The 15,383-nt window shown below is 59.3% G+C and overlaps 1 protein-coding gene across 1 annotated transcript in view; it reads right to left on the bottom strand.

The window, feature by feature from the left end:
* Positions 1-15,383, bottom strand: part of TRAPPC9 (trafficking protein particle complex subunit 9) — a 102,932-nt gene that overhangs the window by 19,168 nt on the left and 68,381 nt on the right. Inside the window, exons 19-20 of the mRNA XM_056110904.1 lie at positions 7,720-7,862; positions 3,288-3,398 (exon numbers count right to left, since the gene is read on the bottom strand). Coding sequence (XP_055966879.1) covers positions 3,288-3,398; positions 7,720-7,862 — 254 coding nt within the window. The remainder of the gene's footprint in view (positions 1-3,287; positions 3,399-7,719; positions 7,863-15,383) is intronic.

Below are 15,383 nucleotides of genomic sequence, written 5' to 3'. Positions count from 1 at the left end.
CCCCAGAGGCGCCCCTGGAAGCTGGCCGCGCCCAGCCCTCTGGACCTCCTGGAAGTTTCTAGAAAGCGGCCGACCCTTCTGGCTTTGTTGGCCTTTTCTCGGGATGTTCTCCTGGGCCCGGGCACGGCTGGACACTGCCCAGGTCAAAGCCCTGGCAGACGCGTCCACAGTGCCCGCTGTCCGGCCGCCCCCGCCCCCGAGCTGCCCACAGTCTGGGTCCTGTGCGGTCTCTCCGTCCCCCGGGCCTGGCTCCCCGCGGCTCATGTCCTGCTTAGTTTCCCAGGTGTGGGCAGCGCCAGGCCTGCGGCAGTCTGTGCATGTCCAGGGCAGCAGCAAAGGACAAACGGACGCAGCCCCAACCAAGGCCCCCGCGCAGTCCGATTGACCGGGCACGAGGTGCTCAGGTCAGGGTGCTCCCACAGGGCCTGCGTCAGGCTGTTCACCCCACACCCCTGGGCAGGGTCAACTGAGCTGCAGCCAGGGTGGGGGCTTGGCTCCTGGGAGCACGCTGGACCCCCGACAGGGGCACAGACCAGGCGCCTGAGCCAAGCAGTGCCCACAAACTGTGGTCGGAGTTTTCCTGCCCACAGAGTGGGGGAGGCTGCCCGGGACGGTGCTCCTGGGCTGAGCACCTGCTGCCGCCTGGCTCCTCCCGGGGGCTGCCCGGGCCCCCGCATCTTCTTTCCCGCAGTGCCACAGCTCTGCTCTGCTGCCCCCGATGGCCCGAGGGGACACCGGAGCTGGCCAGACGCTCCTTGGACAAAAGGTCAAAGCATTTCCAAGTCCCACTAAAAAGGTCGGTTCCGGCCCATTGCCTGCTGGCCCAGGAGGCGCTAATCACCTTCATCTCCTGGGCGCTCAGAGCTGCTGGTCCAGACCACGGCCGGCTGGGCCCAGGCAGGGGGATGCCACACGCGGGCACTCTCAGGGGCGGAGAGGTTGGTGCTGAGGCCCGGGGGATGCATGACCCTCACGGGTGCATCCAGCCAGATGCCCCATGCTGCTGTCAGAGGGGACATGCCCTGTGCCTGCACATTCTCTTGGCCCCGCAGGCATGGCAGAGCTGACGGCCCAGCAGGGAGAGAGGCCAGCGCCTGGTCCAGCCCTCGGACTGCCAGGGCCCTGCCCACCCCACAGAGGACAAGCCCCACTGTGCGGGGGATAGCGGACACGGTCCTGGGCAGTAAGGGACTGCGGGATCCCACAGAAGGGCTCGTGGTGAGGACAGGGTGAGCATACTGGCTGCAGGGGATGAGTGACCAGGTGGGGGCCCGGTGGGCAGGACCTGCTCCCAGGACCCGAGATTCTGGGGGTGCTTACCCCCCGCCAAGGGACCGGGTCGGATATGGGGCAGGCAATGTGTCCCGGCCTACACCCTGGTGCTGGCCAGTGACTGATACCCCAGAACCCCTACCTAGCATGAACCTGAGCACTGTGCATCTGAGCCTCGGGGGGTCTGGCAGTAGGGAACTCCCCTCCCAATTCCTGCTGGTGAGTTTGAAGGCATCAATGTTCCTTCACTGCACAGCTAAGCAGGGAACCCAACCTCCAACCACCCCAGACACGGGGAGGGACCCTGAGCCCGGTCACCTGTCCCTGACCCTTCCCTGCAGTCCCCAGCACAGCCAGCTGTGTCCGGTGTCCTGGACCAGGGGGTTGTGGGGGGTGGCCAGGTGCTGCCCTCCCCCCCCGGAAGAGCCAGATTCAGCCAAGCCAGGGCCCCTGCACGCTGCGTGGGCCCGGGGAGTCCCCAGGCCGCAGGGACGTTCCACCACCCGCCCCCATGTCAGGAGGCTCAAGGGGAAGGGTCCGGCCACGGCCCTGGCACCGAAACCCACACGCCATGCTGGGGGGACGATGGCAGCCGGGGCTCAGGGAAGCCGCCAGAGGCATGCGCAGAGTGTCAGGGGGAACGCCACCCAGGAGCCGGCTGCTGTCAAGGACAGAGGGTGCTGCTTCTGTCGGTCCCTCCCGCCCGGCCTGTGCGCCCACAGACTGATTCCACCAGGTAACAGGGAGGCAGCAGGCCTGCCCGCCCCGAGCCCCAGACACAGCCAAGAGCAGGACAGGGCGAAGGTGCTGGCGGCCACCCGGCCCCGCTGCGAGAGCCCGAATCCTCTCCTCCCCTTGCCCACACCCACCCCACAGTACCACGGGTCCTCCTGGGGACCAGGATGTGACAACGGCAGCACGTCCCGCAGGAACAGCTGTTAAGTTTCTCCAAGTCACTGACTCGGCCCAGCGGAGCCTCCACCACGTGACATGGATGACGACGAGTCAGGCCTGAACTAGAATCGGCCCAAGCACTGACGTAACTGACCGGGAGAGTCCAGCGGGATAGGAATCCATTCGGGCCTGGAAACCCACTTCCATCCGGAAGTGTCATGTGTGAGGTGTGAATGCGTGTGCATGAGAATATGTGTGAGCGTGCATATGTGTAAATGCATGTGTGTTATGTACGTAGGACTGAATGCGTACGCGTGTGGCTCTGTGTGTGTGTGTGTGTGTGTGGGAGAGTGTGTTTGTGTTTGTGTGTATGTGTATGTGGGTGTGATTTGTGAGCGCACGTGAATTTGTGGACACGCCTGTGTCAGTGCCTGTGCATATGTTTGTGTGTGTGTGTGTGTGTGTGTGTGTGTGTGCAGCCCCACCCGGTGGGGGTCTCTGCAGAAGGGGGTGGGATGTTTTCCTTTTCTCTTGTGCATCTCCCGGGGCTTTCTCAGACAGGCAGGGGGTCCTTCCCTCCATGGCATTCTCCTACCGCTGCCTGGTCTGGCCTTGCCCTTCCTCCTTCCCCCTCGGTTCTGAGGCCAGGGGGTACAGGGCAGACCCCCAAACTTGCTCCCATCTCTGCACCTGACCTCTGGGAACAGCGAGCTCACATAGATCAGGGTGGCTCTGGGTTTGAGGGACGCGCCCACTGGTGCTCAGGCATTGCCCCCAGCTCTGTGCCCCATGGCTGTGCCCAGGGTGCGAGGGAGCAGGACTCGGTGCCAACGCTTGCACCGGGGTCCTGGCCTGCAAAGCCCACTGGCAGCTGGCCCCTGTGCCCTAGCAGACATCCCATGGGCACTACATCCCTCCCTTTGGGCTGCCCCTGAGGTCCTGCCGGGGCGTCTGGCCGGGTCCCACCCACCCCCACAGCCAGCACCCAGTACCGTGCCGGTCTGAATTTGAGAGGGGAAGTCCCCATGGCCCCCGAAACCGACCCCACAGTGCTCGAGGCCTGAGAAGCACTGTGGACCCTCTCCCCAGGGAGACGGGCAGGAGGAGGACGCGACACTCACCGCTGCCAGCTGCCGGCCTGCAGGACCAGCTCGTCGGCGCTGCAGGCGCTGACCGTGAGCTCCTGCTCTGTGGCGTTGTAGACGTCCAGCAGCAGGTGACACTGGCGGGTGCTGAGGAGGGAGGGCTGAGGTGAGACGGGCACAGGCCCCGAGAGAGCAGGGACCCCGCCGTGGGCCCCAGGGCCGTGCATATGGTCATAGGCCGTGGTCACGGAGGACACTCGTGGGAGCCGAGAGAGGCCCCATGGGCTGGGCTGGGGTCCCCGCACGGGCGCAAGGGCAGGCCAGCCCTCGGCAGACAGGATGGGCGCCCGGGAGGGGCAGACAGCGCTCCTGGCTCTGCCTGTCCCTGGGCTGCCGTAGGCGGTGCCAACAGTGAGGTCACCGGGCAAGTGGCCCACACCCATCCCGCCATCCATACTGACCACTCTGGATGACGGGGTGAGGCCGTGACAGCACAGCCAAATCCGGACACTCAGCCCGCACGCGGTGCCTCAGGCCAGCCTGGGCCCGTCTCTTCAGGAAACCAAGGAGCACGGACACACTGACCCTGACAGAAATGTGCACAGACACGTGTGTACACACGTGCAGACACACACACACAAGCACACCCATGCAGACACATGTGTGCACACATGCAGACACCATACACATATAGGCACCACTACACACCCCACTGGCTGCGAGTCTCAGCAGTTACGCCAAGGGTCTCGGGTCCCTGCCGGTCGCCCGAGGAGGGAAGGTGCCCTCCCGCCAAAGGAAAGGAGGCCCCGGCTGCCCTGGTACTCCAGGGCCATGAGCCGCCAGAACATTCCAGGGCACTGATATACTGAGGGGAGAGATGGGAGGGTGAGCAGAGTCCCCCAGCACTGCAGGCAGCAGCCACATACACACACACACACACACACACACACTCAGACACACACTGGATACAGACACACACTCAGACACAGTCAGATACAGACACATGCACGGACACACTCAGATACAGACACACACTCTCAGACACACTGGATACAGACACACACCCAGATACAGACACACAAACACACTCAGACACAGATACAACGCGCACATACTCAGATATTAGACACGCTCACACACACACTCAAACACAGATACAGACATGGACATACTCAGATACAGACTCGGACACACACACTCAGACACACGCAGACACAAACACAGACACAGACACAAGCAGACACAGACACACGACACTCAGATACAGACACACACAGAGGCACACTCACACACTCAGATACAGACACACACACTCCCCCACACACAGACACACAATTACAGATACACACACTCAGGCATACAATCAAGACCCAGATATAGACACAGACACACTCAGACATACGCAAACATTCACAGACACACAGAGACACACACACTCAGACAAATGCAGACACACGGACGTGTGCTCCGTCTCCACAGACAGGCAGCTCCCTGAGGCAGTTGGGGACTGGCTCACACTGTGGACACAGCACGGAGCAGGAAATGACCACCATGGCTCTGAGCCAGGCAGACGAGTGCGGGCAGGGGTCAGGTCTGGCTGACTCAGCGCCCACCTGCAAGCCCAGGGAGCTGCTCACCTCAGCACAGGGGACCCCAGGTTCCAGCTCCAGGGCCACGTCTGGCGGGGCGGGGCACCCACAGACCAGGGCGGGAGGCAGTGCAGCCCTGGCACCCCCTTCCCAGACCCAGACACGGGCTCAGCTGTGGGCACAGACACCAGGACCTTCCACCACAGCTGGCCCCTCCCGTGGCAGGTGCCCCGGCACTCACCCACCCCACCTGGTCCCACTCCCAGTGGGCTGACCCCTTCCTGGCAAGCACAGGCCAATACGGCACCGTGCAGGGTCCCAGCCTCCAGGACACCTGGCCCATCCCTCCCAGTGAGCTGTGACTCCTGCCAGCCTAGAGCTGTGTCCATGGCACCCAGGGAGTCCAGGACCAAGGCCAGCGCTGGGCCTGCTGTTCCTTGGGGCGGGCCCTCTCCAGGAAGGAGGAAGGGCACAGAGTGGGCAAGGCCTGGGGTGCAGGGCACTGCAGGTAGTGACCAGCAATCACGAAAGCTTCAGCTCGGGGCCAACAGCGCGGCCCACGGCAGGGAGGCCTCAGATACACCGGGCCCCACCCTGTGCCCTCCCGACAGCAGTGAGGGACGAGAAGCCTTGGCCCACACACATCTCCCATGCCAGGCGCCGGGGGTTCGCAGGATCAGCAGCAGCATGTGGGGCAGAAAATAAGCCCGTGACAACAGTACAGAGCCCCAAACATGCCATCCCTGGTAATACTGAAAATAAAATGAAATATTCGATAGAAAACTGAAGCAACAGCAACACACACACACACACACACACACACACAACAGTTGGAAAGTCTCGAAGGAGGCGTGTTTAAAGTGCCATGTCTTAATTGCCACTTAATGCCTCTTTTGCAAAGCACAGCACCCAAAAGGGGAGAGAGAGAACAAAAGGGAGTGACCTGCCACAGAGGCAGGGTGGGGGGGGTGTGAAGGGGTAGGAGGGAGACTGGGAGCACTGGAGGTGGAGAATGGAGGGATGGGTTATACTTGATCATTGTATAACTGAAACCCAAGCACGAAAATTTGTAAGTCTACAACTGTACCTCATGGTGTTTCACTAAGAAGAATTCAAAAAAGTAAATAAAATAAATTAAAAAAAATAAAATAAAGTGACAAATCTGCCTGCTCATCTGTAAACAAGGAGCTGACGGCGTGCTGGCGCCTCTGGGCTCCAGCCCTCGAGAGAGGGAAGGGTGGCAGCGGATGGCGTGTGGACACAGGTGCAGAGAAATGGGGCCCCCACCTGGCCATGGGGGGCTCTGGTCCTGCTCAGACCAACATGCATCTGCAAGGAGCATGCATCCCACCCTCTCTGCCCCGCCACGGGCAGGAAGCACAGGGCTGGGGGCACCCCGAGTCCCGCTCTGCTCTCAAGGACACTGCCCTGCGCCCACTCCTGAGTGCCCGCATGCGTGCCACGAGCACAGGAACTTCCAGGGACCTGGGCCCCGAAGCTCTCGCCAACTGGGAGAGGCCCCACGCCCGCACCTCACCAGCCTCCCCGCTCCCCTACCCGTCCCCAGGCCCCTCTCTCCACCCTTGGCTCCACCAAATCCCCGACAACTGCGTGGGGGCAGGGCCACGCATGGCTCCAGCCCGCACTCTGCTTTAGCTGCGAGCCGAGAAATACAGATGGACAGACAGGCCAGGACTGGGCAGAGGGACCTGGCCCATGATGGGGACGCGCCCACCAGCAGTGACCGGCACCAGTGTCCCTTGTCCCACCTGGGTTGGAGGCCGTCCATGACACTGCACTGTCTGTGGCTCCCCTAGTGACCATGCTGGTCACCTCAAGGGGGGTGGGGGTGGGGAAGGAGGCTTCTGGAATCACGGGTGAGCAAGCACGCGCTCGACTTGCACCCGGAGCCTACCCGCACCCGATCCACATGAGACATAAAACACAGCGAATGGGCCGAGAGGGAACACAGCAGGACTGAGGCCGCGCACGCAGCTTGGGATTTGGTCCTCGGCCTCATTGTTAGACCCCCAGGCCCCTCCAGGAGTGAGCCCTGAAAGCAGAGCCAAGAGTGAGCCCCAGGCACTGCCGGGTGTGGCCGGAGACTATTAAGTAAATGGACAAATGCCCAGCTCAGGAGTGCCTGGGAGGCAGCGTGGCGTGCCCCAGCCCTATCTGGGGGTGGCTGCACTGCACCCCTGCCCAGGAATAGTGGGGTTCAGTGGTGGCATCAGGGCTCGGTGCAGGGCTGTGTGAGTGCATCAGATAACAGAGGCCACGATAATGGAAGTCATGATAACAAAAGCCACAACAACAGAGGCTATGATAATGGAGGCCATGATAACAGAGGCCACAACAACAGAGGCCACAATAACGGAGGCCACGATAATGGAGGCCACAAACGGAGGCCATGATAAGAAAAACCACGATAATGGAGGCCACGACAATGAAGGCCACAACAAGGGAGGCCACTGCACACAGACTGAGTGCAGTCCTGCCCTGAGGGCTCCAAGCACTGCACCCAGGGTCTCCTGCACAGGGCTGCAGCTGGGCGGGAGGCAGGGGACGGGAGAGAGCAGCTAGGGGTCGGACAGTGGCAGGAAAGGAGACCACAGGGTACACTTGCAGTGGTCACATGGAGAGCTCTCAGGAGGGCCCCCCGTGCCCACCCTGCCCTCCTCAGGGATGCCCAGTCCAGGCCAGTGGGTGCTGAACCCAGGTCATGGGACGGGCACCCCTGGGACGGGTGACACTGTGAAGATGCTGCAAGACGAGGTGTGTGCTCAGCCGAGTCCAGGCTGGGCAGTCAGTCAGCGCGTCCCCGGAAGGGAGGCAACCCACAGGCACCTCTGACCCCACCTGTCGTCTGGCGCGCTCACCTGGTGGCCGGCAGGGTGCTGGCGCGGGTGAAGAAGACGGATGGCCCCACGTCCACGTGCAGCCCCAGGGACACGTCTCTGTAGAAGCCCTCGGCGTGGCCCGGGCCGCCCGAGTACTTGAAGTGCAGGATGGCCTCCAGGGTCTGTGGGCGAGAGGGCGCTCAGTCTCCCCGCCCGGGCTCGCCCCCCATTCCTCTGACCGTCCTCTTTCCCCTGTCCAGGCTGCCAATAAGGCCGAGGGGCCCAGAATCCAGGCCGAGTGGACGGAGACGCGACTCACCTCCTAACACTGGTGGAAGAAGGAGAGGAGGCCTGAACCCCCTCAACAGAGACACACACACAGAGACACAGAGACACCAACATAGAGACACAGAGACAGACACACAGACACAGACACACACAGAGACACACAGAGACACACAGAGACACATAGAGAAATACACACAACACAGGGATACACACACAGACACAAAGATATCACACAGAGACGCAGAGACAGTCACAGAGACACAGAGACAGACACACAGACACAGACACACAGAGACACAAAGACATCACACAGAGACACAGAGACAGTCACAGAGACACACAGAGACACCACACAGAGACACAGAGACAGACAGACACACAGACACAGGCACACACAGAGACACAGAGACAGACAGACACACAGACACAGGCACACACAGAGACACAGAGACAGACACACACAGACACACACAACACAGGCATACTCACACACAGAGACACAGAGACAGACACACAGACACACAGCACAGGGATACACACACAGACACACATAGAGAAACACATGCAGCACAGGGATATACACACACTCACACAGAGACACACTCACAATCCTACAGACACACAGAGACTCTCCCCCACACACAGTGCTCTGGCAGCCTCTGTTCCAGAAACAACCTCTGTCCCGGGAACCCCACACGGCACCGCGGGGCGCCGTGGTTCGAGAAGCAGCAGCTGGTGCTCAGAAGAGGCCCGGGGCCGCCTGCCACAGGGGAGCGGGAAGAGAGCGCGATGGGGTCTGTCCGCCTCGGGCCACAGCTGCCGTCAAAGGGAAGAACCAGCAGCAAGAAGCCTGCGCGGCTCTACCAGGTGCTGAGTTGCCCAGTGGAACCACAGGCTCGAGGCAGCAAGGGGCAGCCGGGAGCAGTCCAGACCGCACCAGGCTTCACCCGGCCATGCGAGAGGCCCATGTGAGGGGACAGAAGGAAGCGGCCTGACTTACTGTTCTGCTAGATGCACACACGTCCCCCCGCGACCCACTGCCCAGCCCCAAGAGAGCGCAGGACACATGGCTTGTCCCGAGGGATTGCAGGGATGACACGGCTCAGAACAGAGACGGGGACGCAGGGCGGGGACTGGCTGGGACTCGAGAATCTGCAGAGCGCACTCCCGTGCTAGTAACCCCACTGCTCTGAACAGCACCTACCCACGTCTCCACCCACCCACCCTCTATAGAGTCATCCACCCACCCACCTTCTATTCACCCACCCATCCATCCACCCACCCATCATCCATCCACCCATCCATCCATGCACCCATCCATCCATCCATCCACCCATCCACCCACCACCCACCCATCCATCCACCCATCCACCCACCACCCACCCATCCATCCACCCACCCATCCACACACCCGCCCAACCATCCATCCACTCACCCACACATCCATCCATCCATCCACCCATCCATCCACCCATTCATCCATCCACCCAACCACCCATCCATCCATCCATCCACCCATCCATCCATGCACCCACCCATCCATCTATCCACTCACCCACACATCCATCCATCCATCCATCCACCCACCCATCCACACACCCACCCAACCATCCATCCACTCACCCACACATCCATCCATCCATCCACCCACCCATCCACCCATTCATCCATCCACCCAACCACCCATCCATCCAACCACCCATCCATCCATCCACCCATCCATCCATGCACCCATCCATCCATCTATCCACTCACCCACACATCCATCCATCCATCCATCCACCCACCCATCCACACACCCGCCCAACCATCCATCCACTCACCCACACATCCATCCATCCACCCACCCATCCACCCATTCATCCATCCGCCCAACCACCCATCCATCCAACCACCCATCCATCCATCCACCCATCCATCCACCCACCCACCTCCCCATCCACCCACCACCCACCCATCCATCCACCCATCCACCCACCACCCACCCATCCATCCACCCATCCACCCACCACCCACCCATCCATCCACCCACCCATCCACACACCCGCCCAACCATCCATCCACTCACCCATCCATCCATCCATCCATCCACCCATCCATCCACCCATTCATCCATCCACCCAACCACCCATCCATCCATCCATCCACCCATCCATCCATCCATCCACCCATCCATCCATGCACCCATCCATCCATCCACCCACCCATCCACACACCCACCCATCCATCCATCCACTCACCCACACATCCATCCATCCATCCACCCATCCATCCATGCACCCATCCATCCATCCACCCACCCATCCACACACCCACCCATCCATCCATCCACTCACCCACACATCCATCCATCCACCCACCCAACCACCCATCCATCCACCCACCCACCATCCATCCACCCACCTCCCCACCCACCCACCCACCAACCTTATCCACCCAAACATCCCACCCACTCATCCGACATTCACTTACCCACCGATCCATCCACTCATCCAACTGTTCACCTACCCAAACACCCATCCATCCACCCCTTGCCCTCCGCACACCCCCACCCGCCCCCTGAGCCTCCCCTGTGCGGGCACACTCGCTCGCAGCGGTGAGTGAGCAGCCGGCACGAGGGAAGGTCTGGAGCAGAAGACAAGGGCCTGGCCTGGGGAGGTCACGCTGAGTCCCCATCGCCCAGACACCATCATGCACGTCCCGGAGACAAATGTGGGAACCAGAGAGGAGAGAGCCCGGGGAGCGGGGCAGGAAGGGGCAGGAAGGGGAAGGAACGCAGCACACACAGCAACGGCCCGACTAGGAGGCAGGCACCGGGGTGGGTGGGCCGGGCGCAGGGACGCAGGTGCCCAAAACTCGCTTAGGAATGTGTAAGTCACAGGACCTGATGCAAAAGTAGATTTTTTTAAAGAAAGCAGACAAATATCAGAAAAAAAAGAAAACTCAGTTAGGCTAAACCTGCATGCATTGGAGTATCTCTAAAAGTAACCATCCTTTGTGCTAAGGAAAAAGAAGAGAAACTAATTACCACCACCCAGAACAAAAATGAGCCTCAATACAGATCCCACACGTAGTAAAGGGATAAAAACGGAACCGCGAGCAATACGGTGCCGACAAAGTCAGCGACACCAACGGACAGACTCCACAGAGCCCAGCGGGGCTCTCTGGCCAGCCGAGGCCACTGCACGCAGCCAACGTTCGATTCAAGTGCTCCTGAGAGGAGCCCCGGCTCGGGCAACCCCATGTGGACAGACGCAGGCAGGTCTGGAAAGTGCAAGAGGAAGCGGACCGGTCTGGCCAGATGCCAGTCCACAAGACAGGACCCCACATCCCTGGGTCTAGACGCCAAAATGCTCCCCAAAATACGGCTGGATCTAACTCCCCGCCAAGGTCAGGAGCTGACCCGAAGTGGTCGGGCTGTTTCCGCTGGACGTTCAGACTCTGCATGGATTGTCAAAGGGAAAAAGGAAGGGGGGGGGCCCTCCAACCCATCAACACGCAGCAGACGAAGCCCAAAACCCATCCGAGTTTTTAGAAGACGTCAGAAGAACTGGGCACAGAATGGGACATTCTCGACTCAAAGACACACAGCTGACATCTCCGACGAGAGGGGCGCCCAGCTCTGCCCCTAAACCATGGAACTGGGCGGGAGCACTGCAGAGGTGATTTCCATCATTACTGAGCTCGACATCCTAGCAAATTCCGTAACTCAGAAAAAGATAATTACAGGCACACTTAGTGAAAAGGAGGAAATAACACGGTCCAAACATTCACGAACGCCCCGACACCTCGTGAGCCGAAGCGAACGCGCAGAAACGCTGCTGATCCTACAGGAAAGCACGGCCATGTAGGAAAGAACCGAACAGTTCCTTGTCACCTCAAACCCGCCATTCACGTACCGCTGAGCACGAACACATGCGCCAAGTAAATCAAAGCGGGGGCTGAGGAGACAGGACAAGGGCAAGGCACTGCCCTGCACAGAGCTGGCCTGGTGCCATGTCCACGCGGCTCCCTACAGCGCAGGAGTGACCAGGAGGGAGGAGGGGAGGGAGGGAGGAAGGAAGGAGGGGGGGAGGGAGGGAGGAAGGAAGGGAAGGAGGGAAAGGAGGAAGAGAGGAAAAGAGGAGGGAGGGAAGGAGGAAGGGGAAAAGGAAGGGACGGGGGGAAGGAAGGAAGAAAGGAAGGGAGGAAGGACGGTGGGAGGGAGGGAGGGAAGGAGGAAGGGAAGGAAAGGAAAGAAAGAAAGGAAGGAAGAGAGGGAGGGAAGGAAGGAGGGAGGGAGGGAGAGAGGGAGGGAGGGAGGGAGGGAGGGGGAGGGAAGGAAGGAAGAAAGGAAGGAAGGAAAAAAGGAAGGAAGGAAAGAAGGAAGGAAGGAAGGAAAAAAGGAAGGAAGGAAGGAAGGAAGGAAAAAAGGAAAGAAGGAAAAAAGGAAGGAAGGAAGGAAGGAAGGAAGGAAAAAAGGAAGGAAGGAAGGAAGGAAGGAAAAAAGGAAAGAAGGAAAAAAGGAAGGAAGGAAGGAAGGAAGGAAGGAAAAAAGGAAAGAAGGAAAAAAGGAAGGAAGGAAGGAAGGAAGGAAAAAAGGAAGGAAGGAAGGAAGGAAGGAAGGAAAAAGGAAAGAAGGAAAAAAGGAAGGAAGGAAGGAAAAAAGGAAGGAAGGAAAAAGGAAGGAAGGAAGAAAAGAAGGAAGGAAGGAAGGAAGGAAGGAAGGAAGGAAGGAAGGAAGGAAGGAAGGAAGAGGGAGGGAGGAAGGGAGGGGCAGGCGGTCAGCCATGAGGCAGGCCGGGTGTCTGTGAGAAGTTGCTCCTGAAGAGCGTCCGACAGGAGGAGCAGGGCCCAGGGCGGCGAGCTCTGTGTGGGTGTCCCAGCTCCAGCCTGGCCAGGCTCGTCGGAGAGTAGCCAGGGACCTGAGGCCATTAAAGGCCAAGTCCAGGGCCAGAGCGACAGAAGAGCTGGAGGACATCGGCCTTGCAAGCGGCCAAGCCCCCGAGCCCCAGGACACCGCTGGCAGCAGAGGACAGTGGCCCACGCAGAGGGAGAGCCCGACTCCTTCCTCATTGGCCCCAGAGAAAACCCAAACGCATTTCCTGGCACCCGTGTCCGCTGCCTGCTCGGCCAGAGCGCCCGGCAGGGTGGTCAGCAGCCCCCCAGCACCCTAGCCCCGCCCGCATGTGCTTGGCCAGCCCTGTTCTGTCAGCAGTGGTCACTGCCCCCCCTCCTGGGGACTAGAGTCCCCCGCGGAGTGGACACTCCTGGTGGGATCAGAGGCCACAGGCCGGGCCCTGCCGGCACCGCCTGCCAAGGTTCCCCAGGCCGCAGTGGTCTATGGGACCAGAGCCCGTCAGTGGCATCGACCGCACACCCGCGTCCGCTCAGGCTTGTTCCCTGCGGAGAAGCTTTGATGGGGAAAGGAGCCACAGTGTGTGTCCAGTTCGAGCTCAGCGTCCCCCCCAAGAACGCTGCAGGACCCAGGCCGCAATGGCACTTCAAGCCTTTTTCCCCCTCAAAGTTGAGCTGTTTCATACGTAACACGTTTGAAAATAAACTACCTGTGTGAGTGTGTATGTGTGTGTGTTGATATCAAAGAGAGAGAGAGAGAGAGAGAGAGAGAGAGAGAGATTTTATGTGTGTGCGTGCTTGTCTGAGAGCAAGAGATGAGATTGTCTGTGTGTGAGAGATAAGACTGTGTGTGTGTGAGACCAAGAAAGAGATGAGATTGTGTGTCAACTTGTGTGTCAGAGAGAGGCGAGGTTATATGTGTGTGTGTGTGTGTGTCAAAAAGAGAGATGAAGTTATGTGTGTGAGAGAGACAGGGAGAAGGAGAGAGAGATGAGATTGTGTGTGAGAGAGAGAGGGTAAGAGAGGTGAGATTGTGTGTGTGAGAGATGAGACTGTGTGTGTGTGAGAGAGAGAGAGAGAGAGGAGATTATGTGTGTGCGTGCTTGTCTGAGAGCAAGAGATGAGATTGTGTGTGAGAGATAAGACTGTGTGTGTGTGAGACCAAGAAAGAGATGAGATTGTGTGTCAACTTGTGTGTCAGAGAGAGGTGAGATTATATGTGTGTGTATGTGTGTGTCAGAGAGAGAGAGATGAAATTATGTGTGTGAGAGAGACAGGGAGAGGGAGACAGAGATGAGATTGTGTGTGAGAGAGATTAAATTGTGTGTGTGAGAGAGAGAGGGTGAGAGAGGTGAGATTGTGTGTGTGAGAGAAAGAGACAGAGAGAGAGGGACAGAAAACGGTGAGATTGTGTGTGTGAGAGATGAGATTGTGTGTGTGTGTGTGTGTGAGAGAGAGAGAGAGAGGAGATTATATGTGTGCGTGCTTGTGTGAGAGCAAGAGATGAGATTGTCTGTGTGTGAGAGAGATAGGACTGTGTGTGTGAGACCAAGAAAGAGATGAGATTGTGTGTCAACTTGTGTGTCAGAGAGAGGTGAGATTATGTGTGTGTGTGTGTGTGTCAGAGAGAGAGATGAAATTATGTGTGTGAGAGAGACAGGGAGAGGGAGAGAGAGAGACGAGATTGTGTGAGAGAGAGATTAAATTGTGTATGTGAGAGAGGGTGAGAGAGGTTAGATTGTGTGTGAGAGAAAGACAGAGAGAGAGGGAGAGAGAACGGTGAGATTGTGTGTGAGAGATGAGATTGTGTGTGTGTGTGTGAGAGAGAGAGAGAGAGAGGAGATTATGTGTGTGCGTGCTTGTGTGAGAGCAAGAGATGAGATTGTCTGTGTGTGAGAGATAGGACTGTGTGTGTGTGAGACCAAGAAAGAGATGAGATTGTGTGTCCACTTGTGTGTCAGAGAGAGGTGAGATTATGTGTGTGTGTGTGTGTGTGTCAGAGAGAGAGAGATGAAATTATGTGTGTGAGAGAGACAGGGAGAGGGAGAGATGAGATTGTGTGTGAGAGAAATCAAATTGTGTGTGTGTGAGAGAGAGGGTGAGAGAGGTGAGATTGTGTGGACCATTTTCTCTTTTCTTCTCTTTCTTTTTTGATTGTTTTTAGTGTGAACTCAGGGTGTGACTCCTGGGCGCTGCTCGTCCCCCAGGTTAAACGCGGAACACAGGCTGCAGCCCCACGCGGGCTCCAGCGCTGTGGCCCGAGGCCCGTGTCCCCTCTGGGAGGGACTGCCAGGGGCTGCGTGGATGCAGTGAGGCCACAAGATGGGGCCCAGGGCAGTGAGGCCTCTCCTGGCCAAGAGGATGCTGTCAGCCGGGTGGCCCAGTGCACGCACCCCACGGACGGGAGCCCAGAGAGGCCCGCGGCCCACGCGGAGCTCACCCGGGCGGCCCAGGGGAAGTGGGGGCTGGGGAGAGGCAGCAAAGCCGGGAGGATGCTGGCCCCACACGCAGCGACCGGGGTTCAGCCTCGGCACCCCTTGGGTCCCCCACGCCCACCAGGAGGGAGCCCCGAGCATCTC

Source organism: Sorex fumeus, unplaced genomic scaffold (assembly GCF_029834395.1).
Source record: "Sorex fumeus unplaced genomic scaffold, SorFum_2.1 ptg000011l, whole genome shotgun sequence".
Taxonomy (NCBI): domain Eukaryota; kingdom Metazoa; phylum Chordata; class Mammalia; order Eulipotyphla; family Soricidae; genus Sorex; species Sorex fumeus.
The sequence above is the reverse complement of the archived record's forward strand: the minus strand, read 5'-3'. Positions and strand labels throughout refer to the sequence as shown.